Consider the following 27,711-nt stretch of genomic DNA (forward strand, 5'->3'; position numbering starts at 1 on the left):
CCCTCCATCCCCCAGCTCCCCAGCCACATTCCCCAACCCTTCCCAGTTCACCCATCCCAGTCTCCCCTGCACCCCAGTTCCCCCCGTGCCCATTTCCCCAAACCCCAGTGTCCCCCATCCCTGCTGCCCTGATACTCGTTCCAGCCGTGTCCAGTTCCCCCGTCCATTTCTCCTGTGCTTCAGTCACTCCCCCAGCTCCCCCCATGCCCCTTTCTCCCATCCCAGGACCCTGTGCCTCAGTTTCCCCTGTACCTGGTCCCCCCCCACACTTTCTCCCTATCTAATCCCCCATATCCCACTTTCCCCTGTACCCCAATTTCTCCGTCTCCCAGTGCCTCGGTTTCCCAAACCCTTCAGCTCCCCCCTGCACCCGTTTTTCCCCCCCGTTTCCCCCACACACTCGAGGTGGCTCCATCTAACCCATCACTTTTATTGAGATTCTTTTCTTTTTGAATTCATTTTTGGATTCAGTGGATCAAAACATTCGGACGAAACCTCCCGAAAATAGTAAAACCAAGAAAAAAAAAAATCCTCAGGGGCAGGAGAAAGCCCCCCTTGCCCCCCCCCAAGGCACTCTGGGGGCCGGAGCCCGGGCGGGCAGTAAACAAGCCGGCTTCTCTGTACCACACCGGCCACCAGCGCCACGCCCAGGCACCCCCGGCGCTCCAACAAACCCATTTCCCCCCCGTTTCGCCCCAAATTGGTGGGGGGCAGGGGGAGGGCGGGGGGAGGGGAAGGGGGGGCTTTCAGGGATCAGGAGCTGCCGGCTGAGTGCGGGGACTTCTCTGTACTCACGCCCCCGCCTCGGCGCACAATAAATACACCAAACCTTCAAGTATCAAGCGCCAAATGCCCCCCTTTCCCCCCCAAAATCTGGACAAAGTTGGGGGGTGTGGAGGAGTTGTGCAGTTGGGGAGTCACTTCAGCTTTTGGATTAAAACCCCAAAAAAAAAAGAATGTAAAATGTTTTCCTCTGGTACCGAACCCTCAGGGGGGGGTTGGGGGTCGGCTTTAGCGTGTCCCCCCCAAAATGTGCATTTTTGGAACAAGAGGTTAAAAATGAGGGTTAAGAACCAAACCCAGCACCAGCGAGGTCCCAGGGGGGGTGGGGAGGTGGAATGGGAAATGTCCCCCCCACCAGTGGGACTGGGGGAGCCAAAATGAGTATCCCCCCAGTGGAATGGGGACTGTGGGGAGGGACACACAGGGAGCCACAATGAGGGGTTTGTGTGTCCCCCCCCCGCACCAGGATGGGGGGGGACAGTGGGAGCAAAAATGGGGGGTCCCCCTGATGTAGTGGAATTTGGGGTCAAGGGGGAATGGGGAGTGATAAAATGGGGTAACCCCCACAGCAGTACTGCTGGGACTCAGAATGGGGTGGCCCTTGCCACAGTGGGACTGTGGGGACATGGGGGAGGGCTTGAGAGGGCACTTGGGCCTTTTTCCCCATCTCCAAGCTCGGAGTAAAGACAGATTTGTTAAAAACCATCCGGAAGGATTTGGGGGGACACAGGGGTGGGCTCCAGGAGAGGCACGTGGTCCCCACACAACCAAAACGATGGTGAGAGACAATGGCGGGGCCGGGGAGCCTGGGGGGGGGCTGGGAGCTCTTTCCCCCAGAGCCCACGGGCTTCTCTGTAACCTACGCCCGCGGGAGTGGGGGGAAAAGCCCTAACAATGCTCTTTTCTCCTCAGTATTTTAGTTTTTTGGGCACTTCCCAAGGGAAACTGTCCCTACCAAAGTGGCCATAGGCTGCGGTCCTCTGATAGAGGGGCTTCTTCAGATCCAGATCCCTGGAATACACAATTCCCGACTCAGTGAGGTGGCCCCGGGGTCCTGCCTTCGCCCCTTCCCTGCCTGGCCGGGGGTTCCGCAGCGGCGCCTCCGCCTCCTCCCCACCCCGCGGGGCGGTTGGAGCTTCCCCGGCTGCTCCCCAAAGCACCCGGCTGGCTCCCGGCTCCGGGGAAGCTCCAAGCGCTCGGCTCCGGCGGATACTTACCCCGTCCGCGCCCCGAGCGCGCCTTCTCCGTTCGGCCGAGCGGCTCCGCGCCGGGTCCAGGGCGCCAGGCGGTCCCCAGGCTGCTCCGGGAGGGACCCCCACCCGCCCCACCCCCCGGCACAGCCCCCCACGCCCGTTACCTGACGATGACCCCAGGCCGCAGGTCGAAGTTCTTCTTGACGATCTCCAACAGCTCCCGCTCGCTCTTCTGGGAGGTGCCGTAGTGGAAGATGGAGATGGACAAGGGGTGCGAGACCCCGATGGCGTACGAGACCTGCGGGGGGCAGGTGGAGGTGGGGGTGAGGCTGGACCCAGAGAGGCTGGGGAGGGGGGCCGCAGCACCCATCTGAAGCAGCCTCGACCCAGCCCAACACCCACCTGGACCAGCACCCTGCGGCACAGCCCAGCCTTCACCAGGGACTTGGCCACCCAGCGCGCGGCGTAGGCGGCCGAGCGATCCACCTTGGTGTAGTCCTTGCCCGAGAAGGCGCCGCCTCCGTGCGCGCCCCAGCCCCCGTAGGTGTCCACGATGATCTTGCGGCCCGTCAGCCCCGCATCGCCCTGTTGGGGACAGCAGCGTCACAACCTGTCCGTATTGTCACCAGCGTCGTCCCCACCGAGCCATCGCCGTGCTGCCGCTGCCACCACCGCACCATGCTGTGACCACCGTCGTGTTATCACCGCCACCATAACCACACCGTCTCTGCCACCACTGTGCCATTGTCACCACCGTGCCACCACCATCACACCACTGTAACTGCCACCACTGTGCCACCGCCACTGTGCCACCGCCACAGTGTCACCATCTTGTCACCACCCCTCAGCCACCACCACCGCACCATCGTTGCCACCATCGTGGTGTCGCTGCCAGCACCACCATCATGCCATCACAACTGTCACCACCACCACCACCGAACCACCACCACAGTGCCCTCGGCTGCACCTGGGGCCCGCCGATGACGAAGCGGCCGCTGGGCTGCAGGTGGTAGATGGTGTCATCATCCAGGTACTTGGGCGGCACCACGGCCTTGATGACCTTCTCCTTCAGCGCGTCGCGCATCTCGTCCAGACACACGTCCTCATCGTGCTGCACCGAGATCACGATGGTGTGCACCCGGATCGGGATCACCGCCCCACGGTCCTGCATGTACTGCACTGTCACCTGCCAGGGGACACCAGTCAGAGGCCAGGAGGGGGAACAAAGGGCTCCCAAGGGCTTTGGGGACTCATCAGCACCTCACCTGTGTCTTGGAGTCGGGGCGCAGCCAGGGCAGGGCTCCGCTGCGGCGCAGCTCAGCCAGCTTGGCGTTGAGCTTGTGCGCCAGGACGATGGTCAGGGGCATGCACTCCTCCGTCTCGTCCGTGGCGTAGCCGAACATCAGCCCCTGTGGCACAGGGACAGGGGGTCACACCCAGCCCTCGGTCACACCACGGCAACCCCACGGCCCCGGGTCTCACCTGGTCACCGGCGCCAATGTCCTCCTCGCTGCGGTCCAGGTGCACGCCCTGGGCGATGTCCGGGGACTGCTGCTCCAGGGCCACCAGCACATTGCATGTCTTGTAGTCAAAACCTGGGGGGACAAAAGGGGCTGTGGTGAGCCCGGTGCCACCACTGTGCTGTCACTGAGGTGGTGGCACCCCGGGACACACCTTTGGAGGAGTCGTCGTAGCCGATGTGCCGGATGGTGTCCCGGACAACCTTCTGGTAGTCTACGTTGGCCCGGGAGGTGATCTCCCCCGCCAGCAGGATCATCCCGGTTTTGGCGACCGTCTCTGCAGGGACAAGGGTGATGTCAGCACAGCGTCACCTCCACGTCACCCACCTGCTGTCCCCTGGTGCCCTTACTCACCACATGCCACCTTGGCATCAGGGTCCTGCTTGAGGTGGGCATCCAGGACAGCATCACTGATCTGGTCACAGATTTTATCTGGGGACACGGAGAGCAGGGGGCGTCACGGTGGCGTGGGACAGCCCAACACGGCACAGCCCTTCCTTCCGGAGCCTCCGGCACAGGGATCGGAGCCCCATAATCCAGGAGCCCCCCAGGGTGCACACAGCCCTTGCCTCGTCCCCAGTCTGGAATTCCAGGCATGTCCCAGTTAAGCTCCAGCTCCAACTACGGCTGAGCCCTGTGGCACCACTGAGGGGATCAGACCCATATCCCAGCTTCCCAAATCTGCAGCATGCCAGCTTCCAGCAGCTCTGCCCCCAGGCAAAGCTGTTCCAGCCATACCCCACCGGACACCCAGCTCCCTCCTGCTCCCGGGGTGTTTTACGCCGGTGGGGGGGGTCCAGGGTGTCCCAGGGGCCACCCGTGTCCCCAGGACTGCGGGCGTCCTTGGCAGCGACCTTCCGGGCAGGATCTGGGTGAGGACAAGGCAGCGCCCAGCTTGGGTGAGGGGAGGGAGGTCCCCCAGATGCTTTTTGGGGGGAAAGAGTGAGGAAATAGACCTCATAGCCTCCTCCCTCAGGCAGCGTGGGGGGAGCCCCAGAGCAGCCGCAGGTTGTGCCATCGGGTTTGTGGGTGCTTGAGCCAGAAGGACCAGAGCTGTGGGGTGCTGTGGGGCCCGAGGGGGACCTGGAGCTGAGGGGAACTCGGGAGGTGCTGGGTATGCCCTGACAGTGGGTGCCGGAGTGGCCAGAGCTGAGGGGGTTCAGGGGTGCTGGCTGTGCCCAAGCACTGGGCGCTGGGCGTTGGCAGCTGCCTCCGGAGATTAACAGTCATGTGCCCCAAACCGGCGAGGACAAAGACCGGGGGAGACCGGCACCAGCTGGTACCGAGCTGGGGAGGGCTCCAACCACCCCCCGGCTGCAGCGGGAGGGCACATCTGGGGAGACCCACGACGCTTCATCTCCGGCTGGGCGACATCGGGGACACCATCGGGGGATGTAGGGTGGGCTGAGGGCGGCACTCCGCCCCGGGGGGGGTGTGCGTGCGGGTCACCAGGCCTGTCTTACCCCCGGCATCCACGCGGGGAGGGAGCCCACGGCGGGGGTCCCGCGGGGTGCGGGGGCACCGGGAGCTGCTTAGTCACGGCTGAGTCACGGCGGCACCGGCCCCCCCGCCCGCCCCATCGTCACCCCCGTGTCCCGCCCCACGCGGGCAGCACGTGCGCGCCGGGCCCGCAATGCGGCGAGCGCGCGCCCGCCTCACACTGCGCGCGCGCCCGCCCGCGTCACCGCCCCCCCCCCACGCCCCCGGCCCACCCTCATCCCCTCCATCCTCATCCTCACCTCCTTCATCTTCATCCTCACCATCCTCCTCCTCCTCCCCCCCCGCCCGGCCGCGCCTGCGCGATCGCCGCCCCGCCCAGCCCCGCTTGGCCCGCACCTGGGTGCCCCTCGCCCACGGATTCGGAAGTGAAGAGGAAGGTGCCCTCCTCGATGAACACCTCGTGGAAACCGTTCAGTTGCCCGTTCATGGCGGCGCGATGGGCGGCGACAGGCGGAAGGGGAAAACACAGGAACAACAACACCCAAGCACGGCCGCGGCAGACTGAACGCGGCCCCTTCCTCAGCACCTCTAGTTATAGCCTCCTCGCCCCGCCCCGCTACCGCTCCCAGCCAATGGCGAGCGTAATACGCACCGCGGGGGCGGGGGGGCAGAACCACTGCAGCCGGGGAGGGGGAGAGCGTTACATAACGCGGAGCTTGGCCTCAACCTCCGGGGCAGCCCGGAGCGGGCCGTCATCAGCTGGGCACTCAGCAGAGCTAAACCTTCGGTCAGGCCGTCTCCTCTGCCCCGCACGGCGCAATGCTGCGGGCGGGCACTGATGCCCCCGCCGTACTCCCCCGTGGTGGCCGCATGGTGCCTCCCGCGCGGCCCGGCAGCTCGAGGCGCGCGGCGGCGCACGCATGCGTCCGGCGACGGCACGGAGGGCGCATGCGCAATGCACGGCCCGCGGGCAGCGAGGACGGCCCCGCCTCCCCGCCGCCATCTTGCGCAGACCGGCGTCGCCATTGTGCGACCTCGGGCCCACCGGGACCGACCCCGGCCCGGCCCCGCCCTTGCCCCTGTCCCCGATCGCAACCGGGCCCGCGGCTCCCCCAGGCGCTGCGGCCCCGCGGGGCGGGTCTGAGCCCGGCACGGCCCTGATGGTGCCCTAGGCCGTTGGGGCCACTTGACGCCTGATGCAACCAGCACCCGGTGTTGCCAGTGCAGGAGCCGCCCGGCTCCGGCTCCCCCCGGCACCGCCTCCGCGCCCGGCCCGGAGCACCCCCGTGCCCAGCTGCTACACACGGGGCGCGCCGGGAGCTTGGGCAGGCCCCATGTGGCCAGCACAGAGTGACACTCAGGCGTGACGGACCCTGACACCCACAGCCGGACAGACGGCCCGGACAGACGCAGATCCGGGTCCGGTGAACACCCAGGCTCCCAGCGCCCTTGCGCTGCGGGCTGCCTGACCGCTGGCACCGCCGGGCACCGTACAGATGGACACCCCTACGGCCGGGACAGGCACACACACACAGACACACTGCTGCGTCCAGGACAGACAGACAGACGGACACACCCGGCCATGTGCTCCCGGCACGCAGAGCACGCCCCACCCACCCCCGGAACATTTGCATAATGGGCGGCGCTTGTCCCTCACCGTGCATTTGCATGCGGGCTCATTTGCATGGGGGGGCACCAGGCTCCTCTGCCCAGCGCCGGGGGGGGGGGTCCCGACCACCCCCTCCCGACCCCCCTCCCCGCCACCACTGGAGACCGTCTGGTTTTTTGTAAAAAATGGTTTATGGGTTCCATTTTTGTATAAAACACAGGGGCAGCCAAGCCCCTCACCCACCCCCGGCTGCCGCCCCACGGCCCACGGTGTGTCCTACTCAGAATCTAAACCCATCCCAATGTTTCCTCTACAGTCAATCCTCTATGCTCTTCCTTTGAACTATTCCTTAAAAAAAACTCCTCGTATCCCCGAGATGTTCCTGTGCCCAGGTACAGTACGATGACGGGGGGGGATCCGGTGCCGCACTCCTTCTACGCCGTTTTCTGTTGTCCCTTCTTTCCAATCAGGGACTTGTGGATGTGGGGAATGACACCTGCAGAGAGGAAGGGAGAATTCTTGTCAAGTCACTGGTAGAATTCTCAAGAAACTCCAAAAAATCCTAAATTCCCTTTTTTTGTGAAAATCCAGTGTGAACGTCAAGTGGATCCCCCTCGGTCTGAATCCAGGGAAGCAGCAAGCCCATGCCTTTATGCCAACTGCCAAATCCCTATTCGGTTTCTCATACTTCCCCGTCTTGCTAAATTCCCTCCCCAGGATGGAAACATGGGAATGACGCCCACCTCCACCAGCAATGGTGGCTTTGATCAGGGAGTCCAACTCCTCATCACCGCGGATCGCCAGCTGCAGGTGCCGGGGCGTGATCCGCTTGACTTTGAGATCCTTGGAAGCGTTCCCGGCCAGCTCCAGCACCTGCAGGACAGCGGCAAGAGGTGGGAATGCCGAGGGGAGGGGTGCTGGGTGTGGGGAGGGGGGTCCTACCTCAGCGGTCAGGTACTCGAGGATGGCCGCGCTGTACACGGCCGCCGTGGCTCCCACGCGCCCGTGGCTGGTGGTCCGAGTCTTCAGGTGCCTGTGGATGCGGCCGACTGGGAACTGGGGGGGGCAATTAACAACCTCGTTAACACCTACAGCCCCCCCAACATGCATATTTACACCCTACACTGTTGATTCGGGCTGTGGCTTCCAGGAGCAACTCTTCAAACAGAGGATTTAATTATCACTATCCAATTTATTACTAATTAATATATAGTATTAATGTCTTGTTATAATAATAAATTACACTGTTATATAAATATATTGTATATTGCTATCATGTAATTTAGTAAGATATAACTACATCTTGTATAGCAAAAATAATTGTATTTTAAATTAATTATCAAAATAATCATTAATTCTCCCAATTAATCCTCCCATCCTCTCTGTCCCACCTGACAGCAAATCCCCTCTGCAAGCCCAAGGGCTCCTCATTGCTCCATAAGCCTCGAAATTCCAAAATATTCAGTTTTGACCACAAAGAAGAAGGTTTGGGGCCCCCCAGCTGCCCAGAGTTCTGTTTCCCGGTGATTCCCTGTGCCATACCTGCAGCCCGGCTCTCTGGGAGCGTGACACGGCCTTGGCCTTGGCCTTGCCGCTGTCCTTGCCCGCCTTGCCGCCAGCCTGGGGGAGAAAGGGGCCTGTTAATTAATCTAATTAATCCCTGAATCCAAACAATCTCATTAATTCGAAGACAGAGGGACCTGCTGTAGGATAATCTGGCAGCTCCCTGGCAACTCAGGGCCTCTCAAACCACCCGGATTCAAGGGGACAAGGGAGGTTTTCAGGGTGCAGCAGCTGCTCCCCCACCCAGGTGTCCTGTTCCTGCTGCCAGTATTCCCACTGTTTTCCAGAAAACGCCAGATGGGGGAAAACCAGCCCAAAATCCCATTGTTGGGCATTTTTTTCCAGCAGTTGTGAGCCCAGTTCGATTTCAGATTTGATTCCTCCACACATTGACACTGGGCACTAGGCAGGAACCTGTTCCTGCATATGGGAAAGTGATCCTGTGGGATTCAGGGGTAATTCCCTACCTACTCCAGACTGGGAAATCACCCGGGAGCCCAAGAAATTGTGGATTTAATGAAAATCATGTTGGAAGGGGTGGAAATGCCAAAGCCAAGAGTTTGGGAGTTGCTGAGTAACAAGGAAGAGCCGAGCATGGGTTTGCTGGGCTCTCCCATCCGCTGTCAGGAAATCCATGCATTCCAGGGATATGGGAAGACCCCATGACGTCACTAATCACTAATGAAAGCTGTTCCTAACAAGGTGAAAGCCACGGGTGACGCAGGAAGGCAGAGGGAGCTGCACGCTCCAGGGGAAAGACGTCAGCAACCCAAAATCAGCTCCAGGTAAAAAAAAACAGGGATAATAATCCCAAAAGCCAAGCTTTCCAGCCCACAGAGAGACAAGAAGCAACAGCACAGGGAGATGAGAGCCTGAAAACACCCTGGATATTCATAATCCCTGCTTTTATAGCACATATTGATCCCACAATCCCCATCCCCTCAAAAAGAAGGAATTTTGGCTCTTGGTGAGGGAGCTGAAATGATCCAGAGACCCCGGGAGAGAAAATGGAGCACATTAGTCCTCAAAACAAGATGCTGGTTAACCTGGGAATGTCCAAGATCTGGGTCCCATCCCAGCTAGGTGGGAGTTACGTTTCAGCTCAAACATTGGAAAAAAAAAATCAGTCACGAGGGGGCATTAATTAATCCCGAGGTGATTAAAACAAGCAGAGGGCACGGGGTGAGGCCACAGGGGATCCGGCTCTGGGGATGCCAGGACCCGGCAAGCCCGCCCTGTGTCCCAGCAGCCGTGACAGGAGAGTCTTCAGGGATAACTTGGAGAAATGGTGAAGCACCAGGAGTCACTTTCATCAGGAGAAAACATTGCTCCATAAAACTGCAAAACTCAGGGAGGGCATTTTGGGGGGAAGGAGGGAGGATTTGAGGGGTGGAAAGGGAGATTTATGGGAAAGAAAGGGGGAGGAAAGGGGGATTTGTGGATATTTCCTTGCTCTAGGAATAAAAGGCAGCTTTGGGAAAAGCACTGGCTGTTCCCACTGAGGGCTTTTATCAGCCAGCTGCGAACTTTCCCACTGCCCCATCAGGTTTTCCAGCTTGGAGCTGCCTGCCTGATACATCTTTACAGGGGGGTTGACCAAAAAGAGGGAAGAAAGATCTTGCCATGGAAATCCCGAGGTTTGTCCCGATTTTCACCAATCCTCCATGGGGTTTGCACAGGGAAAACGGGAGGTTCTCCCAGCCCAGCTGCCCCCAGCTCCCTATGAGAGATCATCCAACTCCGCGCTGGGAATGAAGGCTCCTGGATTCCTCCCTCCTGAGGAGCGAATCCCGAGGATTCTCTCCTCAACCTCCGGACTGGGGCTCCCAGGGACTCAGGCAATCCTTGTGCCATCTCCATCCCTTCTCTCCACCAAAGTCCCTCGCTGGGAGCACATTCCCGTGCTAAATCCTCCCTGGGTCTGACCTGCTGGATCCCTCACAGCAGGCAAACATTGTTTTTTCTTGTTGCTTCAAACAGGATAAAACCCCTTCAAACAGCAACTTATCTCCTGCCGCACATTCCCAGACATCCCCGAGCACAAGTTCTTGGCGGCAGCAGGAGTTGCGTAACCCAACGGTGTTTCCATTAACGCTGAGGGATCGGGGCCCTTACCGCTGGCTCCGGAACCTCCGCGGATCCCAGAGCCCCCCACGGAACCCCCACGACTCCACCTGTGGATCCACAGAACTCCCCCAAGGGTCCACAGAATCCCCTCAAATACCCACCACCCCATCCCCACCCGGTACCACAGAACCCCCCGAGTCCCCTGCAAACCCACAGAAATCCCTTGCGGATCCACAGAACCCCCCAAGCCCCCTGCAGATCCACAAAACCCCTCCCGTGGATCCACAGGGTATCTTCACAGAAAGACAGAATCCCCCACGGATCCACAGAACCACCCGAATCCCCCACAAATCCCCAGAAACCCCCTATGTAACCACAGAACCCTCTCGCTAATCCATGGAGTCCCCCGGGCCCCATGCAAATCCACGGAACCCCCTCAAGGATCCTTAGAACCACCCAAAACATCCTGCAGATCCACGGAACCTCTCACAGATCCACAGAGCCTCCCTAACCCCCATCCCCCTGCCCGCCTTCGCTGACAGCTCCAGACCCGGCTCCCCCCATTCCCCCCACGGGGCCACAGGAACGGGGCACGGGGGAGAACGAACCTCCCTTTCCTTCCCCCGCGGACCGGGCCGGTCCCCCGGGAAGCGGGCTGGGATGTATCCCGCGGAACCCCGAAGGAGGCGCCGGGCGGTTGACAGACCCCGCTCGGGCCCGCTCGGGCCCCCTCGACTGACGTTACCCCCACGACAACGGCTTGTGCCGGTTGCGGGCTTCCTCCCGTCCAACCGGCCCGCAACCGGCACAAACCGCGACCGAGGTGACACCGGCTGACACCGCACCGCTCTGACAGCGCTGGACGGCACCGGCGGGGCCGGATTTGGAGGGCAGGACAAACCCCCTCCGCAGGAGCCAGGCGGCGGCGGCGGCCACGGGGCACTGAGGAAGCGCCGGGCCGGACCCAAGGTCACGCACCGGGGGCCGTCCCCCGCCCGGCCTGGGCTGACAGCAGCGGCCATTGGCGGCCCCACGGGGCCCGGCTCAGCCCAGCCTCGCTGTCCTGGCCGGCCCCCCGAGCCCCGAGCTCCCCGACTACCCCTACCCTCACCATGGTACCGCCGCCGCCGTCCGAGCCCCAGAGCCGCCGCCGCGCCCGACCCGCCTCAGGAGCCGCCAGACAATGACCCGCCCGGGCGGGGGCGGCGGACCGCGCCGCGTCGCCGCCAATCATCGCCTCCCATACTAGTTTGAACATCCCGCGGCGCCCAATGGGCGAGCCGCTTCTTTCCCCGTCCATCGCTGGCTCCGCCCCGCGGCTCGTTTAACGGCTGTGTTACCTTTGCACACGGCACGCAGCGGGGTGAGGGCGAGGCGTGCTCGCGTCGGTGACGTCATCGCCCGGCGAATAGAAATAACGAGCGCCGCGGCGAGGGGCGGGGTCATGCGGACGGACAGCCGGGAGAGCCAATGGGAAGCGGGCGATGTTTCCCGCCCATTTCATCGCTCCGCCTCGGGCCGTGTTTGTGTGAGGGAGCGGGGGGGTGGGCGGTGAGGGGAGTGCGGGGGGGCGGGAGTTTGGCGGCTCCAGGAGGGCCCCGAGCCCCGCCGGAGGGTCCCGCTGGGCCCTAGACCTGCTAAAGGGTTCCGCCGGGCCGGGGGCTTCACCCCTGATATGGCCCGACCCTGCTCGGGGCTGAGAGAGGCCCCGGCGTGAGGGGAGCCCGCCCGGGGACACGCGGGCCCGCCGGTGTGCCTGACCGTCCCTGTGTTTCTCTCAGGCAGTACAGAAATAACGCAGCGCTGCCCCGTAGGATGCGTGAAAAGGGCAGCGGTAGTGAGGTAACAGGGACCCCGCAGCCCCCGGGCCGGACTGAGGGCTGGGGCGGACCCTGAGAGTCGAAGGGACTGTCCGTGGTGACGGCAGGGGTTAAGTGTGGCCAAAAATCCCCAAAATTCACGGCACTGTTGGGGGGCAGGGGGCGCCTTTTCGGGACAAACGGGTCATAGTAAATAAAAACTCGGCTCAGTTTCTCATGACGAGCCCGTTCCAGTGTCAAATGGAACCTGATTGTGTGACGAGGTGAGTTCATAAATGGAACCGGGGATTCCCGAGCTCGGCTCGGTGAGAGGCCAGCGGTTGTGGAGCTGGTGGGCTCCGCACCGCGCAGCCCCGCCGGGGCCCCCAGCCCGGCTGCACCCGGCGCGGTCACTGTGCCCCCGCCCGCCACCGGCTGTCCTGGCTGCCGGGCCTCAGTTTCCCTCAGCACCGGGCGGGGTGGAGGGCACCGCGCAGTCCCCGCTCCTCGCTGCACTGCCGGGGGCTCAGGGTGTCCCCAGCCCCGCGCCCACTCTGCTCCAGGCTGACCATGGCCGAGGTACGCGCTGGGGGGAGGGAGAGGGAGGCAGGCACCTGTTACTGGTCCCCCCCGGCTCTCCCGGCCTCGGTGCCACAGTTTCCCTGCCATGGGCAGGGGCGAGGCGCGCCGTGCAGCGCCCACCCCTCGCTGCAGCTGCTGGGGGGCTCAAGGCGGCCCCCAGTCCCCCCTCCCACACCTGCCCTGCCCCGGCTGCACCAGGGCCGAGGCACGGGCTGGGAGGAGCAGGAGGGCGAGGAGGAGGAGGATGACGAAGGCCTCTGTCACTGTCCTCCCCGGGTGCCTGCCCTGCCCCGTCAGCTTCCCTCCAGCCCCGGGCAGGGGCTGGGGGGCACCGTGCCTCCCCCGCCCCTCGCTGCAGCTGCCGGGGAGGCTCAGGGTGCCCCCAGCCCCTCATCCCGCAGCTGCTCCCGGCGCCCCGGGGCGGGCAATGCCGCCCGCACCTGCCCCGGGCAGCAACTGCCGCAGGCCGGGCCCCCCCGGGCTCAACCAGGGGCCCCCCGGCTGTCCCGGGGCCCCTCCAGCTGTCCCCAGCTCGCTCGACCCCCGGGTCCAGCCGGGGGGGCCGGAGCAGCTGCGGGGTGGGATGGGGCCGGGGATGGGGCCGGAGCCGCCGCTCCCCCCGGCCCCGGGACATGCGGGCCGGGGGCTCGGCATGGGGAGGATCCGCGGGGGGCTCGGGGGTCGCACCAGGCCCCGGTGGCGGTGATGGCGGTGACGGCGGCGGCGGCTCATGCGCAGGCGGGTCCCCGCGTGTCCTCAGATGAGCCCGAGCCCGAGCCCGCAGGGAGCCGCAGCGCGGGGGGCGGGGGCTGCGGCACCGCCGGTGGGGACACGGCTCGGGTACACAGGGGACACGGCACACAGCTGCGGGCACGGCGCCGTGCTTGTGCGCACACCCGCTAACAACCTGCACATGCGACGCAGCCGTGGGATGACACACGCACCTGACACACGCCGTGCAGTCGTGTGCGTGGCACACAAGCCTTTCACACCTGTGCATGCACTTGCCTGAGCCATGGCACACACACCACACACGAGCCACGCCAAACCCTCCCAGCCTCACACCCGCACACGACAAGCAGCCGTGTGATGGCACACACGGCTTACACACGCTTTACACACACACACCTACACCAGGCAGCCGTGTGATGGCACACACGGCTTACACACGCTTTACACACACACACCTACACCAGGCAGCCGTGTGATGGCACACACGGCTTACACACGCTTTACACACACACACCTACACCAGGCAGCCGTGTGATGGCACACACGGCTTACACACACTTTCACACGCCCACACGCACCTTACACCGGTGCACACACCAGCCCGAGCTGGGACACACAACACACCTGAGCCACACCAAACCTCCTCCCTCCCCCCTGTGCTGGTACCTCACACCCCCAACTCCCTGAGTCAGGCAATCCCCTCAAGACAAGGTGGGGGACCCCACATTCCCTGTTTGTGCGCCCGGCACCTTCACGACAATCCTGCATGTCCCTGTAATGCCCCAGGGTGACCACCCCACCCCTCACCACAGCGGTGGCACCAGCTCCACCCTCCAGGGCCCCCCACAGCACCCCCAAGGAGCAAGTCGGGCCCAGGCTGGTTTTCATTCACTTTTCCGCATACTTTATTTGTTACAAACATACAATTCTTTAAATATAGACTGTAAAACTCCATTTGCAAAAATCTGCTACGTCAGGAGTGCTCGGAGCAGGAGGAGTTCGTCGCGTCGGCCTCGTCTGCGCTAGTGGTAACACCCAGGACCTGCCTCCGGCCCCTGGAGCCGCCCCGCCGGCCGCAGGGAAGGGACACAGGGGCCCCGGCCCCCCCGGCCACCTAAAGTGCAGGTTTGCTTTAGTTTTTGTTTTTCTTTCATTAAAAAAATAACAGGAATAAAACTTTCTTTTTTTTTCTCTTTTCGGCAAAGGGACGTCATGGCGAGCGCTCGGGGAGGGAAGTGGCGCTCCCGGGTATCTGCTGCTCTGAGGAGGATCCGGTGCTCGGAGGAGGATCCAACATTCACAGGATCCAGTTCTTAGAGGATCCAACTCTCCGAGGAGGATTTGCCACTTGGAGAAGAACCCAGCTCGAAGAAGAGGGTCCAGTGTTTGGAGGGTCCAACTCTCAGAGGATCCAACTCTTGGGAGGGTCTGGCTCTCAGAGGATCCAACTTGGAGGAGGATCTAGCACTCAGAGAAGGATCTGGTGCTCAGAGGATCCAGCTCTTGGAGGACCCAGTTCTTGAAGGATCCAGCTCTTGCAGGAGGATCCAGCTCTTGGAGGAGGATCGGGCACTCAGAGGATCCAGCTTTCGGAGATACAATTCTTGGAGGACCCAGCTGTCAGAGAACCCAACCCTCAGAGCACCTGGCTCTTGGAGGAGGATCCAGTGCTCTCCCCACCGATGCTGCCCCAGCCTCCTGGCTGGAGTGACCCGTGTGCTGGGGCCCGGTGAGCCACCCGTGCCAGCCCTGCTGTCAGCCGCTGCTCTGGGGCCTGGACCGCAGGGGCTCCAGGCCGTGCCGTGCTCCTCCCCGGCCATCCCGCCCGGCTCTGGGCTCTCCCGCCAACGCCCACCCCGGCTCCACTTGGCCTGGCTCCGGTGCCGCTGGCTCGACCGGCTCCGCGAGGATGAGGAGGGCGATGGCTCCCGTGGCTGGGCCTCGCCCTGCAGGAACATCTGGGAGCATCCATGGAGCTGGCTGGGATTTCCCACTGGGAATACCTGCCGAGCTCTGTGGTGCTTCGCCCTGCATACCCCCAGTGCTCCCTCAGCTGCTTTTTTTTTTTTAATCTTTTCCAGTTTTTTGCGATTTTTTTCCACTTTTTGCTTTTTTATGAGAGGCCAGTGAGGGGTTGGGTTGGTTTTGTCACCAACACGAGGAGCCACCGCTGGCACGGCCCCCCCCAAACCATCCCCCACCACCCCCAAATCGCCTGGAAACAAGGCAGGAGAATCCCAATTTTCTTCCATATTTTTTAGGGCAAAAAGAATTGAAGCTGTTTGAGCTTGCCCTGGAGGCACCACCCGCTCCAGACCCAGCCATCTGGGGTATTTCTAGTGGGTTTTGGGGTGTTGTACAAGACCTCCAATATTCTGTCTGTACAGCCATCATCGCCTTCTCCATCAGCCCCTCTGGGGCAGCAAAGCTGGAAGTACCAGGAATTTGGGATATTTTTCCCCCATCTGTGGTTTAAAATTTAAAAAAAAAAAAGCAATTTGCCCATTCTCTACAGAATTCAACCCAAAACCCAACCGAATCTGACCTATGTACACACAGCCATGTCTATACACAGAGATGCGAAGGGGGCTCAGGGGAGGTGTCGGTGTTGTCCCCTTTGCTGGGAAACACCCAACAGCTCCTGGGGGGCTCCAAGAGAAAAAAAAAACCAAAATTGCCCCCCAAGCTCCCCTCCCCCATGGCAGCCCCCATGGCCACTCCCCTCGCTCCTGCTGGCGCCTCAAATCCCCTTTTTTCCCAATTTTATCTCATTTTGGCTGTTTTTTCCTGCTGTCTTCCCCCAACGTGCTCTGCTCTTCCCACCCAAATGGAGCTGTGGGAGGTTGTGTCCATGGATCCAGCACTTCTCTGGCCAGGAAAGGCTCCCTGAGCTGATGCCGGGAGCTGCTTTTTTGGGTTTATTACTGGATTTTGGTGGTTTTGCCTTTTTTTTTTCTCCTCTTCCATGTATTTCTAGCCAACTCCTTGGAGCTGGGCCGGGCCGGCAGCGATTCCGCTGCTCTCCCAGAGTAGAAATAAGGCTAAATCACCGCAATTCAGCCAAAAGAAAGAAACCCAAAGGAATATATATATATTTTATATATATATATATATATATATATATATCTCATCCTCTTCAAAAATAAAAGGAGAGGTCCCGCGGCTGGACGCCGGTGAGTCCCGCGGAGCTGGGAGCATTTTTCCCCCCCAAATCCGTCGTCGCCGTTGTGGTTTATGGTTTTTCTCCGTGGCAAAGAACACAGGACCAGGAGGATGGGTGGATACAGCAGGAATTCACCGGAAAGAGCTGCCTGAGGGTACAAAATACAGTACGGACACATCGGCCATCGAGGAAGGACTATTGCTCCCGTGTGAGTGAGTGAGGGATCCGGGTCCTTTGCGACGGAGAAGGCTTAAAAATGGGATAAACGGAAGAAATTCACTTTAAAAATCCCTTTAAAAAGAGCGACGGCAGCAAGAGCAGCGGGAGCAGTGGGATGGGGCCGGCGGCCGGACGGACGGACGGACAGACAGCGGCATCCCTGCGGTGCAGGGGGTCCCCCAGGGGTCTGCGGCTGTTCCTCACTTCCCAATAAATATGGAGAGAGGGAGATGCCGGATCCGTGGTAATAAATTAAGGAGGCAGCTGATTGGGCTCCCAAAAATGGATTAAAAGGAAAAAAAAAGAAAAGTCCTAAAAGTGGTGAAACCGTTGGAGAAGAAGAGGCAAAACTTTGGAATGAGAGCGATGGAGTTCAGAGTTATGGGAAAACGGGGTGAAAAACCAGAATTCTGGACAGGGCAGGACTGAGCTGAGGGAGTGAAAAAGAATTTTAAAAAAAGACTATTTGAGAGTGGAAAAATGTGTTTAATAGGAGGTGGCTGGAGGGACCAGGCGACGCCAGGGCTGGGCCCACGGGGGCAAAAAAAGACAAAAGGAGGCAAAAAATAACAATAAACCTCCAAAATCCACCCCCAAGGTGCCGGGGCCGGGCGTGGCTGTGGATTTGGGGCCGGAAAATCCAATTTGGGTGAAGCCAAGGGGCGGATTCCGGCGGGTCCTGGTGAAACGGGGCCGGAGGCACCTTATTTGGTGAGAAGGGGAAGATGTTTCGCCCCGTCGAGTTTTTCCTTGTGCTTTGTGCCGGCACCTCCCCCTTCCCGGCGGGAAACAGGGGGAGGGAGGGGGGGGGGAAGAACGGCCAGAAATCGGCAAAACCGAGGAAATCTTCCCTAATTGTCAGGGAGCCGCGGGTTCCAGTTCGGGCGCCCGGAGTTTGCATCCCAAAAAAACAAACAAACAAACAAAAAAAAAAACGTGGAAAGAGGAGAAAAGGGGAAAAAAAAAAAAAAAAAAAGGAAAATGAAAATGAAGGAAAACTCACAAGCCGAGGGAACGGCCGTTGGTCCAAGGTGCCTCCGCTGCCCCCCCAGCGCTGCCGCTGGCCCTCGGCTCCGGGGCCCTTGGGTGCTGGTTTTCATAGGGGGGCACCGGGAGGGGCGGGGGCTGCGGGTGACCCCCTATCCCCCCCCAAAGCAGCGAGTCCTGGGGGCCGGGGGGTCCCATGGTGGGAGCAGGGAAGGGGGCGGGGGGCCGCGGGCAGCGGCACGGTCGGGCCGGTTTCTCTCTCTCCGGTGGCGGCAGGACAGGGGAGCCTGGGGACCCCCGTGTCCCACCGCTGCTGGGGGGGCTCGGGGACCCCTTCGTCCCGTTGCTGGGAGCGGGGACGTAGGGGTTTGGAGACCCCTTCACCCCGTCGCTGGGAGGGGGGTGAGGGGGCTCAGGGACCCCTTCGCTCCATCGCTGTTGGGGGGGGGGGGTCGGGAACCCCTTTGCCCCGTCACTGGGAGGGGGGATTGGGACCCCTTCGCCCCGGGGCTCGAGGGGGGGGTGGTGGGGGCCGGCGTTGGGGTCGAGGGCTGGGGGGATCGGCTCAGTCGTCGTCCACGTCGTCGCCGTCGGAGTCGTCACCGGCGCCGCTGCCGCTGCCGGGTCCCGGCGGGCCGGCGCGCCGGTCGTAGAGCTTGTCCCGCTGGCGCTCCTGGATGTCGCGCATCTCCTCGGCGTAGCGGCAGAAGGCGCCGCCGAACTTGGCCCAGGCCTTGTAGGGAACGGTGATGGCGTTGCGGTAGGACGGCTTCACCTCGCTGACCCGCAGAAACACCCCGTACTTGTTGCAGCCCACGTCGAAGAAGAAGCGCTTGGAGTCCACGGTGATGGACGTGCCCTCGGGCAGCTCCCCGTAGAGCCCCCCGCCGCCCGGGCCGCCGCCGCCGGGGCCGCCCAGCTCGTCCTCCTCGCCCCCGTAGTCGTCGATGAGCTTGGCCAGGGCGTCGCGGAACTCGATGAGGCCCTGTGCGGGCAGCGCGATGGTCTGGCCGCTCTGCAGCCCGGGGGGGCCTCCCGCGAACCCCCCCGGGCCGCCGGGGCCGCGGTTCACGGTCTGGCGGATGCGCAGGAAGCGCCCGCGCTGGTTCTCCTTCAGGTCCAGGTAGTACTTGCGGTTCTCCCGCACCAGGAACTCGCTCTTGAGGGCGCGGCGGGGCCCGGAGCCGTCCTCGCCCGGCGGCCCCGCGGCCTGGGCCAGCTGCTCGGGGCTGGACGGGCCCAGCTGCGCGTAGTGCTCGATGAAGTCGCCCAGGTAGTCGCGGAACTCGGCGGCCACGGCCATGGAGAGCGTGAGGCGGCTCTTGGAGCCGCCCGCGCCCACCTCGGCGATCTTGAGGAAGCGGCCCTTGGCGTTCTGCTTCACGTCCAGGTAGAAGCGCTTGTTCTGGATGTCCAGCCGCTTGGACGCCAACTCCTGAGTCTCCTGCTCGGGGCCGGCCGCGCCGCCGCCGCCGGGCCCCGCCGCCGGGCCGGCCCCCCCCGCCCCGCCGCGGGCGGTCCCGAACCCGCCGCCGCCGCCGCGCTCGCTGCCGCTGTCCCCGTCCGCCATCTTGTCCGCCCGCCCCGCGCGCCGCCCGCTTCCGGCCCCGCTGCGACACCGCTGACGTCACCGCCGCACCGCCGCCGTCACGTGCGCCGGGAGCCCCGCCCGCCGCGTCCCCGCGCGCCCCCGGCCAAGCCCCGCCCCCCGCCGGGCCCCGCCCCGCAGCCCCCTCCCCACCAATCCCGCCGAGCCGGGTCCCGCCCCCAGCTGTCAGTCACGGCCGCGACGCCTCCCATTGGCCGCCGTGCACAAGCCCCGCCCCGCAGCCCCCTCCCCTCTCGGGCACTGCTCCATTGAGCTGTCAATCACGGCCACGGGGGCTCCTATTGGTCAGGGCGGCCCAGGGCCCCGCCCCCGATAGGCCCCCCCCACAGCCCCCTCCCCTCGCCGCTGCTCCGAGCGCAGCCCCTCCCCCCGCCTGTCAGTCACGAGCGCCGGCAGCTCCTATTGGTCCCTGAGGCCACGCCCCCAGCTCCTCCCTTCCCGTCGTTCATCGAGAGCAATTCCCAGCTGTCAATCACAGCCTCCCGCAGCCCCCATTGGTTGCTGAAGGCCCAACCCCCGCCCCCTGGCTGTCACTCACTGCTAGCAGAGCCCCCGTTGGTCAGTGAGGCTCACAGCTCCGCCCCCTCCAGCCGGGGGTGCATGACGTCATGGCCGGTCGGTGTGACGTCATCGATGACATCACTGCTCGCCAGTAGCGCTGGGGCCACGCTTTGGGCGGGCCCCCCGGAGCCCTCAGCAGGGCCTGGAAGGCAGAACCCACCCTCCCCCCGCCTGGGGATGGGACCTTCCCGAGGGGGGCTCACGCCAGGGATGCAGCAGCCCCCAAGGGACACCCCGGGACCACGCCGGGCCTCTGGGGTCTTATGGGAACCAACAAGGACCTCCCAGGATCCTTCAGGGACCTGCAGTGGCCCCATGGGACCTTCATGGATCTGTGAACTTCTGGGTTCCCACAGGGACCTCCTGGGAACCATCAGGAGCCTCCTGTGGCCCAGTGAGGATCTCCTGTGGCCACCTGGGAACCTTCAGACAACTCCTGAGGTCCCGTGTGGATCTTTGGGGAACCTCTGGGGATCTCCTGGCATCTGGCAGGGCCCTCCGAGTCCCCTCACGGGAAGATGGAGCCACAGGTGCCTGGCAGAACCGGTGCCCTGGGACCCTCCAGCAGCAGGAGGAGGCTCCTGCCCACAGGAGTGTCACCCACGGGACAGGCAAGCACCTGTCCAAGGGGACAAACCGGCCCCCAGGGGACACTGGCGGGTTCCTTGTGTGTGTGTGGGGGGGGGGGGGCTGTGATCTCTCCAAGAAGCTACAGGACCAACCTCACCCCCCTCAGTGCTCAGGGGCATTCCACAGGCTGGGCAAGGAGGCCCAAAGGGGACAAAGCAGCAACGGGACCCACGAGACTTTCTGCCCCCAGCTGCACCCAGGGCCCCCAATCCCAGCACCTCCCAGGGCAGAGGGACACTGAAATGGGGTCCCCCTGCTCCAAATACTGCTCCAAGGCCATGGTGTCCCACTCAGATCCCCCATGTCCCCTCCCCACCCACGGTGACAGCCCCGTGGCCCCGCTGCCCCCAGCACAGACAGAGTCAGGCTCTCCACACAACCTCTTTATCTGGGGTGGTTCAGGGGGGTTCAACAGGGCCCCGGGGGTCCCGGGGAGGTGAGGGTGGAGTGGGGCAGCCGAGCCCCTCCGTGGGCCCTCAGTGGGGCAGCTCGTGGGGGATCAGTTTGTAGTGGGCACCGCAGGAGGGGCAGCGCTGGGCCTCGCCCTTGTGCAGCCAAAACCAAACCACGCAGCTGTTGTCCTCCTCACCTGGGGGCACAGGGACAGCGTGGGACAGAGGGACAGGGAGGGACAGGAGAACACTGTGACAGGGGAACACGGAGGGACAGGCATGGGGGAGGGGAACAGGGGACGTGGACAGTGTGGCACGGAGCACAGGGACAGGCAGGATGGACGTGGGGACAGACAAACGGACAGGGGACAGGACACACAAAAACACGTAAGGATGCAAGGATGGACACACGGATACGAACAGGACAGGCACACGGACATGGGAACAGACGCAAACACAGGAGCAGGACAGACACAAAGACGGACACAAGAATGGACACACGGACAGGAAAAGGACAGACACACGGACATAGGAATGGACACAGGAACAGCACAGCCACAGGGATGGACACACAGCCACAAGAATGGGCAGACACACGGACACGGGGATGGACATAAGGACTCAGGGACGGGACAGGCAGACACAGGGACGGGGGCACTCACAGACGCAGCCCACGATGCGCTTGTTGGTGATGGAGGGGACGAGGTTCGGGTCCTCCTTGGTGCCCGCGTAGCGCTTGGGCCGGAACATGCTGTACGGGTCCTGCGGGAACCGCGGGGTGAGCGCCCCAGAACCCCCACCTGCCCCTCCGTCCCTCACACCCAACACCCCCCGAGGACCCCAAACTGGCCACCCCACCCTGGCGTCCCCCCGTTCCCCCCCAGACACCCTGTCCCTGAGGCTCCCCCAACTCTGAGACCCCCAGACCTTCCCGAGAACTCCCCAGCCCCAGACCCTGCAACCCTCGAAGGACATCTAAACTCTGAAACAACCCCTTCAGACGACCCCGCCACCACCCGAGCACTCCCCAAACCCCCTGGGGCCCCCAGATCCTCTCACCCCTTCCCCCTCCGACCCCACCAAGGGCACCGAAACCCTGAAAGAACCCCAAACCCCTCGCCACGCCCTGAGCCCCCCTAGAACACCCTGCGACTCCCCCGAACACCCATCCCCCAAACTCTGCCCGTCCAAGGACAGTCGAACCCTGAAACCGCCCCAGAGCCGCCCGCCATCCCCTGGGAAGTCCCCCACAGATGCTCCCATCCCCCCGAAGGCCCGGCCCAAGCCGCACCACGGCACTCACCAGACCCTTGTTCATGGCATTCATCACCTTCCGCTCCAACCCGGTCGCCTGCTCCTCATCGCTGGCCAGGTTCCCTGCGGGCCGCCGTCACACCGGGGGTGCAGACACCCCGCCCCGGCCCCTCCCCGGTCCCGCTCGTTCCTCCCCCGCTCCCCCCCTCGTTTCCCCGCTCCCCCGGTCCCCGCTCACCGGGCACGCCGAGCTGGCGGGCGGGCACGGCGCGGGCAGACGCCGCGGGCAGGAGCCGCAGGGCTGCGCTCACCCGCAGTAACCTTGAGGCCATGGCGGCGAGAGCGGCAGCACTTCCGGCACGGGCGGAAACGGAAGTGACGTTGAGGGGTTGAGAGAGATCCGCGCGCCACAGGCCGGAGCCCCGCCCTTGGCCACGCCCACAAACCGCAGAGCCCCGCCCCCGAGAAGGACCCTGGCCCCGCCCCGGTCCTGGCCCCGCCCCCCGGTCCTGGCCCCGCCCCCCGGTCCTGGCCCCGCCCCCGGTCCTGGCCCCGCCCCCCGGTCCTGGCCCCGCCCCCGGTCCTGGCCCCGCCCCCCGGTCCTGGCCCCGCCCCCCGTGCGGGCCCGGTGGGCACTGGGGGGGTGGGGGAGGGCGAGATTTTGGATGGGAGATGGGACAGCCCGAGGGGAGCGATGGGGACACCTTGGGATGGAGGGGCGGGCGGGGATACCCTGGAGGTGATGGGGACACCCCACCGGGGACGGGGACAGGCATGGTGTCCCTGGGACCGTGAGGATGAGACACCCCGGAGGATGGGCACGGTGAGGCGGGGACCATGGGGACGTGACAGCCCCTGAGGGGTGAGGACAGATGCTCCTGAGGCCTCGGGGACGCAGCGCCCCGGGGTACGCGGGGGATGTCCTGTGGGACACCCCGAGGGACACGGACAGCCTCGGGGCGACAGGGCCGATGTCCCCGGAGACTTGGGGACAAGGCCAGCCCGGGACACTGCGGAGAGACATTCCTGCGGCCACGGGGGGAGGCGACACCCCTAGGGGCACAGGGACAGCCCCGGGGAGGACAGGGACAGTCCTCGGGGAGCAGGGCCGATGTCCCCAGGACTGTGGGACACCGACAGAGGGGTGGGGACAGCTCTGGGGGAACAGGGACAGCCCCCACGCCTTCCCTGCCTCAGTTTCCCCTCCCCTCGCTGCTTACTCATCCCTATCGATCCCATCGATCCCACCGGGGGCGGGGGGGCAAAACAACCTTTTTTTCACCCAATTTTGAGGCCCACACTGGTTTGACCCCCCCCCCCCCGGCCGTGAACCCCGCACCCACGGGTGCTGCGGGGAGCGGGGGGCAGCGGCCCTGTCCCCCACCCCAGCCCTCTTTGGGAAACTGAAAATAAAATGTGGGGAAGCAGCGCCGGGGGGGCCGGGGGGTGGGCGCGTGCCAAGGGAGGAGGAGGAGGAGGGCAGGACAGCCGGACACGGGCGGAGGGCGCAGCACCCGCCCCGCGCTCCCGCAGCACCCCCCGATCCCCCCCGGGGCCATGGGCATCCAGGGCATGGAGCTGTGCGCCGTGGCCGTGGTGATCCTCCTCTTCATCGCCGTCCTCAAGCAGTTCGGCATCCTGGAGCCCATCTCTGTAGAAGGTACCCACCCCCCAACCTTAATTAATGCTAATTATTGAATTAAATTAATTACCGTCCCCCCACCCCGGGGTGTCCCCGTCCCTCCTCCCAGCATTAAATGCCCTGGGGGCCTCTAACTGGTCTCTGCGGAGTGGAACCGGCTGGTTTTGGGGTTCCCCACCCCGGGAGGGTCCGCAGTGAAGGCTGAGGATTTGGGGGTGTGGGGGGAGCAGGCAGGGCTCCCAAAACCCCCCAGGCACGGCCCAGCCGTGCTCCCAACTTCCCCGGGGGGTTGTGCTACCACCGGCCCCCAAACACCCGGGGGGGTGGAGACCCTCCTCCCCAGAGACCCCCCACCCCTCCCAGGGCTCCCGTGCCCTGTGAACCCCCAGAAGCGGATAACGGGGACCCCCAGTGACCCCCAAACCTTCCCAAGGTGGGACGGGAGGGCTCTGAGCTGGCGTTGACCCCCAACAAGCCCCTGGAGGTGGGGTCTGGGGGGGTTCGACTCCACAGTGATCCCCAGAACCTCCTGAGGTGGGACACAGGGAGCCCCAAGTCCTGCAGCAGCCCCTAAACCTCCCTGAGAGGGGACACAAGGGTCCCCCACTCCCTCACTGACCCCCAAAACCCCCTGAGATGGGACACCAGGGCCCTCCAATCCCCCACTATCCCCAAAAGCCCCCAAAACACACCAGGGCCCCCCAGGCCCCCCCGGCTCAGCAGGAATTGGGGGTTCACCCCCCTCTGACAGCACCTGGGAATTTTCCGGGCTCCCAACCCCATCCCAAAATTGCTGACACCCCCCTGTGCTGAGCGGCTCCACAGGGGCTTCCCAGGCTGAAATTATTAATGAACCATCATTTATTAATTACCTTCCTCTGGGCCGGGCGGGAGCAGCAGTTGGCAAGAGGCGGCTCGGGAATGTTCTGCGCCTTGGGAATGTGGGAAACCCCTCGGGATGCAGCACCCGGGCTGTTCCAGGCTCCCGAGGGAGGCTTGGGGTCTGCCGAGGCGCTGGGCGGTAGTTTTAGGGGGACAGGGGTGGTTTTAAGGGGGTGGGGTGGGTTTAGCGGCGGAGGGGTTGTTTCTAAGGGGGATCTTTGCCCGGGGGTCTCTCCTGGCAGACAGCAGCGACGCCGATGTGGAGCTCCCGAGCATCCGGCACCAGCCCGAGGGGCTGGAGCAGCTGCTGGCTCGCACCAACTTCACCAAGACGGAGCTTCAATCCCTCTACCGCGGCTTCAAGAACGTGAGTCTGGGGGTCCGTCGCCCCGACCCCCCAAATCCGCGGGTCCCCGCTTCCTCGGGGTCACCGGCGCCGCTCCTCTCCCAGGAATGTCCCAGCGGCCTCGTGGATGAGGAAACCTTCACGCTCATCTACTCGCGGTTCTTCCCTCAAGGCGGTGAGTCGGGGGGTCCCCAGAGCCGGCAGGAGGGTCTGGGGGGGCCCTCCGGGAAACTCCCGACCCCGGTGCGGGGGAGTCACCGCCGCCCTCCCCCCGCAGACGCCAGCTCCTACGCCCACTTCTTGTTCGACGCCTTCGACGCCGACCGCAACGGGGCTCTCTGCTTCCAGGTGGGAATTCCTGGTGGGAATGGCTGTGCCAGCACCGTGATTCATCACATCCTCCCCCTCCTCCTCCTCCTCCTCCTCTTCCCCCTCCCAGGCTGTGGCCAAACTCCCCCGCGGGTGGGGGGAGCGCCGGGCGCTGCGGCGCTGGGGGTAAAAATAACAGGATCAATAGGGAATGAAATCCCTCGGGCGGCCCGGGATCAATGTGGCAGCGGAAGGGAGGGGGCAGGGGGCCGAGGGTCCCTCCCCGCTCACAGCCACGATCCTTCCTGCAGGATTTCGCCGTGGGACTCTCGGTGCTGCTGCGGGGGACGGAGCAGCAGAAGCTGAAGTGGACGTTTGACCTCTACGACGTGAATAAGGACGGCTACGTCACCAAGGAGGTGACCCTGGGGGACACTGGGAGACACTGGGGGGCTGGTGGGGTGGGGACACCCAGACAGGGACCTGGCAGCGCCCTGTGTCCCCCAGGACATGCTGGAGATCATGAAATCCATCTATGCCATGATGGGCCGCTGCACCGAGCCCGCCCTGGGGGCCAGCGCGCCGGCCCAGCACGTGGAGCTGTTCTTCCAGGTGAGACTGTCCCTACTGTCACCCCCGGGGCCGCTCTGAGGCCAGGGGTGGCCCCGCTGAGCTCTGGCCACTCCCTTGCAGAAGATGGACAGGAACAGGGACGGCGTGGTGACCTTCGAGGAGTTCCTGGCCACATGCCAGGAGGTGAGGGGCTCTGGGGGGCTTGGGGGGCACCATCCTCCTCCTCTTTGTTCTGGGGGCATCAGGAGAGAGGGAGACAAAGGGGTCACCCTGGGAGGGATGGGGACAGGAGTAGGGGGCTGGGAGAGGGATCCAGGGGAGACACGAGGACTGTTACGGGAAGTGTGGGATGTGGGGGACGGGGTAGGGACAGGAGGGGGCAGATGAGTGGGACAGGATGAGGGGAACAGGAGGGAGATGGCAAAAGGGTGACAAGAGAAGGGGAGCTGGGAGGAGGGGGGGTCAGGAGCGGGACACGGGGCCTCTGATCTCTCCCCGCCAGGACAAGGACATCATGAGCTCCATGCAGATCTTCCACAACGTGCTCTAGACCCCGGGCCCCCCGGAGTTTTTCTACTATTTCAGACAAACAAGAAGTTCAAAGTCAGGAGAAATCCAGCACGTGGCTCCCGGAGACGGGATAGGGCAAGGACAAGGACGACGTTGCCACCAGAGCCCCCCCGGCACGGTGCTCCCACCTGCCAGACGGACCCGTTTTGGGGGGCTGAGCCTCCCCTCCACAAGGACCCCCCACCCTTGGCAGTGCAGGGACCCGACACAGCACAAACCCGACCCCAGGGTCCCCAGGGTGGGGACCCCCAGGACATGGAGACTGCCTGGGACGTGAGGACCCTCAGAGATGGGGACCCCCGGGATGTGGGGGCCCTCTGGGTGGGGGTCTCCATATCGCACCCATGAAATGGAGCCCCCAAACACCAACCGAAAGCACACAGTCCTTCCTTCCCCCAACACTCAGGGGACCCCCCCATGAAGCCACAGCTCCCCCTCCCCCAGGCGCGGGGAGAGGGGGGGATTTTATAAATAAACCGAATAGTGACGAATTAGGGGTGAAATTGAGTCAAGAGGGATGTGAGAGACGCGCAGTGTGTCCCGGTCCCCGTCCTGCTCCTTGTCCCCACCTCTGCCCGTGTCCCAGTCCCTGTCCCGCTCCCCATCCCTGCCCGTGTCCCTGTCCCCTCTCCCATTCCCGTTCCCGGTCCCATCTCCCATGCCTCTCCCAGTCCCGTTCCCGGTCCCGTTCCTGCTCCCTGTCCCGTTCCCGGTCCCGCTCCCATCTCCCACGCCTCTCCCAGTCCTGTTCCCAGTCCCGTTCCCGGTCCCGCTCCCATCTCCCATGCCTGTCCCTGTCCTGTTCCCAGTCCAGTTCCCGGTCCCGCTCCCATCTCCCATGCCTGTCCCTGTCCCGTTCCCAGTCCCGTTCCTGCTCCCTGTCCCGTTCCCGTTCCCGGTCCCGCTCCCATCTCCCATGCCTCTCCCAGTCCCGTTCCCAGTCCCGTTCCTGCTCCCTGTCCCGTTCCAGGTCCCGCTCCCATCTCCCACGCCTCTCCCAGTCCCGTTCCCGTTCCCGGTCCCGCTCCCATCTCCCACGCCTCTCCCTGTCCCGTTCCCGGTCCCGCTCCCATCTCCCATGCCTCTCCCGTTCCCGTTCCCGTTCCCGGTCCCGCTCCCATCTCCCATGCCTCTCCCTGTCCCTGTCCCGTTCCCGGTCCCGGTCCCGTTCCCGTTCCCGGTCCCGCTCCCATCTCCCATGCCTCTCCCTGTCCCTGTCCCGTTCCCGGTCCCAGTCCCGTTCCCGGTCCCGCTCCCATCTCCCATGCCTCTCCCGTTCCCGTTCC

The 27,711-nt window shown here is 63.8% G+C and overlaps 5 protein-coding genes across 14 annotated transcripts; 1 reads left to right on the forward strand and 4 right to left on the reverse strand.

Annotated features, from left to right (window-relative positions):
* Positions 1-410: 410 nt before the first annotated feature.
* On the reverse strand, positions 411-5,511 carry MAT2A (methionine adenosyltransferase 2A). Its single transcript, XM_039564205.1, has 9 exons — positions 5,333-5,511; positions 3,851-3,928; positions 3,651-3,773; positions 3,459-3,571; positions 3,242-3,385; positions 2,944-3,162; positions 2,379-2,561; positions 2,141-2,274; positions 411-1,794 (listed from the first exon to the last, which is right to left on the reverse strand). Exons 1-9 carry the CDS (start codon positions 5,421-5,423, stop codon positions 1,692-1,694), a joined length of 1,188 nt encoding a protein of 395 aa, XP_039420139.1. The 5' UTR covers positions 5,424-5,511; the 3' UTR covers positions 411-1,691.
* Positions 5,512-6,714: 1,203 nt separating this feature from the next.
* Positions 6,715-11,462, reverse strand: LOC104683175 (histone H2A.V). 3 transcript variants are annotated; one of them, XM_039564217.1, is made up of 5 exons: positions 11,287-11,424; positions 8,088-8,165; positions 7,488-7,601; positions 7,289-7,418; positions 6,715-7,041 (listed from the first exon to the last, which is right to left on the reverse strand). In XM_039564217.1, the coding sequence occupies exons 1-5, from the start codon at positions 11,407-11,409 to the stop codon at positions 6,980-6,982; spliced, it is 507 nt and encodes a 168-aa protein (XP_039420151.1). In that variant the 5' UTR covers positions 11,410-11,424; the 3' UTR covers positions 6,715-6,979. The 3 variants fall into 3 exon arrangements, with proteins under 3 accessions (XP_039420151.1, XP_039420149.1, XP_039420150.1); XM_039564215.1 differs by lacking the exon at positions 11,287-11,424 and adding an exon at positions 10,784-11,212; XM_039564216.1 differs by having other exon boundaries at positions 7,289-7,601; positions 11,287-11,462.
* Positions 11,463-14,166: 2,704 nt separating this feature from the next.
* PURB (purine rich element binding protein B) lies at positions 14,167-19,227 on the reverse strand. Its single transcript, XM_039564213.1, has one exon. It carries the CDS (start codon positions 19,225-19,227, stop codon positions 18,223-18,225), a length of 1,005 nt encoding a protein of 334 aa, XP_039420147.1. The 3' UTR covers positions 14,167-18,222.
* A 1,598-nt stretch (positions 19,228-20,825) lies between these two features.
* Positions 20,826-22,478, reverse strand: LOC120411144 (cytochrome c oxidase subunit 5B, mitochondrial). Its single transcript, XM_039564225.1, has 4 exons — positions 22,342-22,478; positions 22,153-22,226; positions 21,512-21,611; positions 20,826-21,046 (listed from the first exon to the last, which is right to left on the reverse strand). The coding sequence occupies exons 1-4, from the start codon at positions 22,433-22,435 to the stop codon at positions 20,934-20,936; spliced, it is 381 nt and encodes a 126-aa protein (XP_039420159.1). The 5' UTR covers positions 22,436-22,478; the 3' UTR covers positions 20,826-20,933.
* A 308-nt stretch (positions 22,479-22,786) lies between these two features.
* KCNIP3 (potassium voltage-gated channel interacting protein 3) lies at positions 22,787-26,916 on the forward strand. Of its 8 annotated transcripts, XM_039564201.1 has the most exons (9): positions 22,787-22,926; positions 23,733-23,763; positions 24,870-24,994; positions 25,079-25,148; positions 25,251-25,321; positions 25,594-25,701; positions 25,790-25,894; positions 25,976-26,038; positions 26,358-26,405. In XM_039564201.1, the coding sequence occupies exons 1-9, from the start codon at positions 22,798-22,800 to the stop codon at positions 26,403-26,405; spliced, it is 750 nt and encodes a 249-aa protein (XP_039420135.1). In that variant the 5' UTR covers positions 22,787-22,797. The 8 variants fall into 8 exon arrangements, with proteins under 8 accessions (XP_039420135.1, XP_039420133.1, XP_039420134.1 ...); XM_039564199.1 differs by having other exon boundaries at positions 25,079-25,321; positions 26,358-26,502; XM_039564200.1 differs by having other exon boundaries at positions 24,870-25,148.
* Positions 26,917-27,711: the final 795 nt, after the last annotated feature.

Source organism: Corvus cornix, chromosome 22, assembly GCF_000738735.6.
Source record: "Corvus cornix cornix isolate S_Up_H32 chromosome 22, ASM73873v5, whole genome shotgun sequence".
NCBI classification, from domain to species: Eukaryota; Metazoa; Chordata; class Aves; order Passeriformes; family Corvidae; genus Corvus; species Corvus cornix.

What these genes read in the sequence shown, in the direction of transcription:
- MAT2A (XM_039564205.1), bottom strand. Translation starts at nt 5,423, where the DNA reads ATGAACGGGCAACTGAACGGTTTCCACGAGGTGTTCATCGAGGAGGGC. An exon ending in CGTGGGCGAGGGGCACCCAG is followed by an intron (nt 3,929 to 5,332) that starts GTGCGGGCCAAG and finishes CCGTGTCCCCAG; the next exon opens with ATAAAATCTGTGACCAGATC. An exon ending in CGGCCTGGGGTCATCGTCAG is followed by an intron (nt 1,795 to 2,140) that starts GTAACGGGCGTG and finishes TGTGTATTCCAG; the next exon opens with GGATCTGGATCTGAAGAAGC.
- LOC104683175 (XM_039564215.1), bottom strand. Translation starts at nt 11,197, where the DNA reads ATGGCCGCTGCTGTCAGCCCAGGCCGGGCGGGGGACGGCCCCCGGTGC. An exon ending in CCCAGAGAGCCGGGCTGCAG is followed by an intron (nt 7,602 to 8,087) that starts GTATGGCACAGG and finishes TGCCCCCCCCAG; the next exon opens with TTCCCAGTCGGCCGCATCCA. An exon ending in AGCCACCATTGCTGGTGGAG is followed by an intron (nt 7,042 to 7,288) that starts GTGGGCGTCATT and finishes TCCTCTCTGCAG; the next exon opens with GTGTCATTCCCCACATCCAC.
- PURB (XM_039564213.1), bottom strand. Translation starts at nt 19,227, where the DNA reads ATGGCGGACGGGGACAGCGGCAGCGAGCGCGGCGGCGGCGGCGGGTTC.
- LOC120411144 (XM_039564225.1), bottom strand. Translation starts at nt 22,435, where the DNA reads ATGGCCTCAAGGTTACTGCGGGTGAGCGCAGCCCTGCGGCTCCTGCCC. An exon ending in ATGCCATGAACAAGGGTCTG is followed by an intron (nt 21,612 to 22,152) that starts GTGAGTGCCGTG and finishes CGGTTCCCGCAG; the next exon opens with GACCCGTACAGCATGTTCCG. An exon ending in GCGCATCGTGGGCTGCGTCT is followed by an intron (nt 21,047 to 21,511) that starts GTGAGTGCCCCC and finishes CTGTGCCCCCAG; the next exon opens with GTGAGGAGGACAACAGCTGC.
- KCNIP3 (XM_039564195.1), top strand. Translation starts at nt 22,798, where the DNA reads ATGGGGACACCTTGGGATGGAGGGGCGGGCGGGGATACCCTGGAGGTG. An exon ending in CACCCCGGAGGATGGGCACG is followed by an intron (nt 22,927 to 23,732) that starts GTGAGGCGGGGA and finishes GTCCTCAAGCAG; the next exon opens with TTCGGCATCCTGGAGCCCAT. An exon ending in TCCTGGCCACATGCCAGGAG is followed by an intron (nt 26,039 to 26,357) that starts GTGAGGGGCTCT and finishes TCTCCCCGCCAG; the next exon opens with GACAAGGACATCATGAGCTC.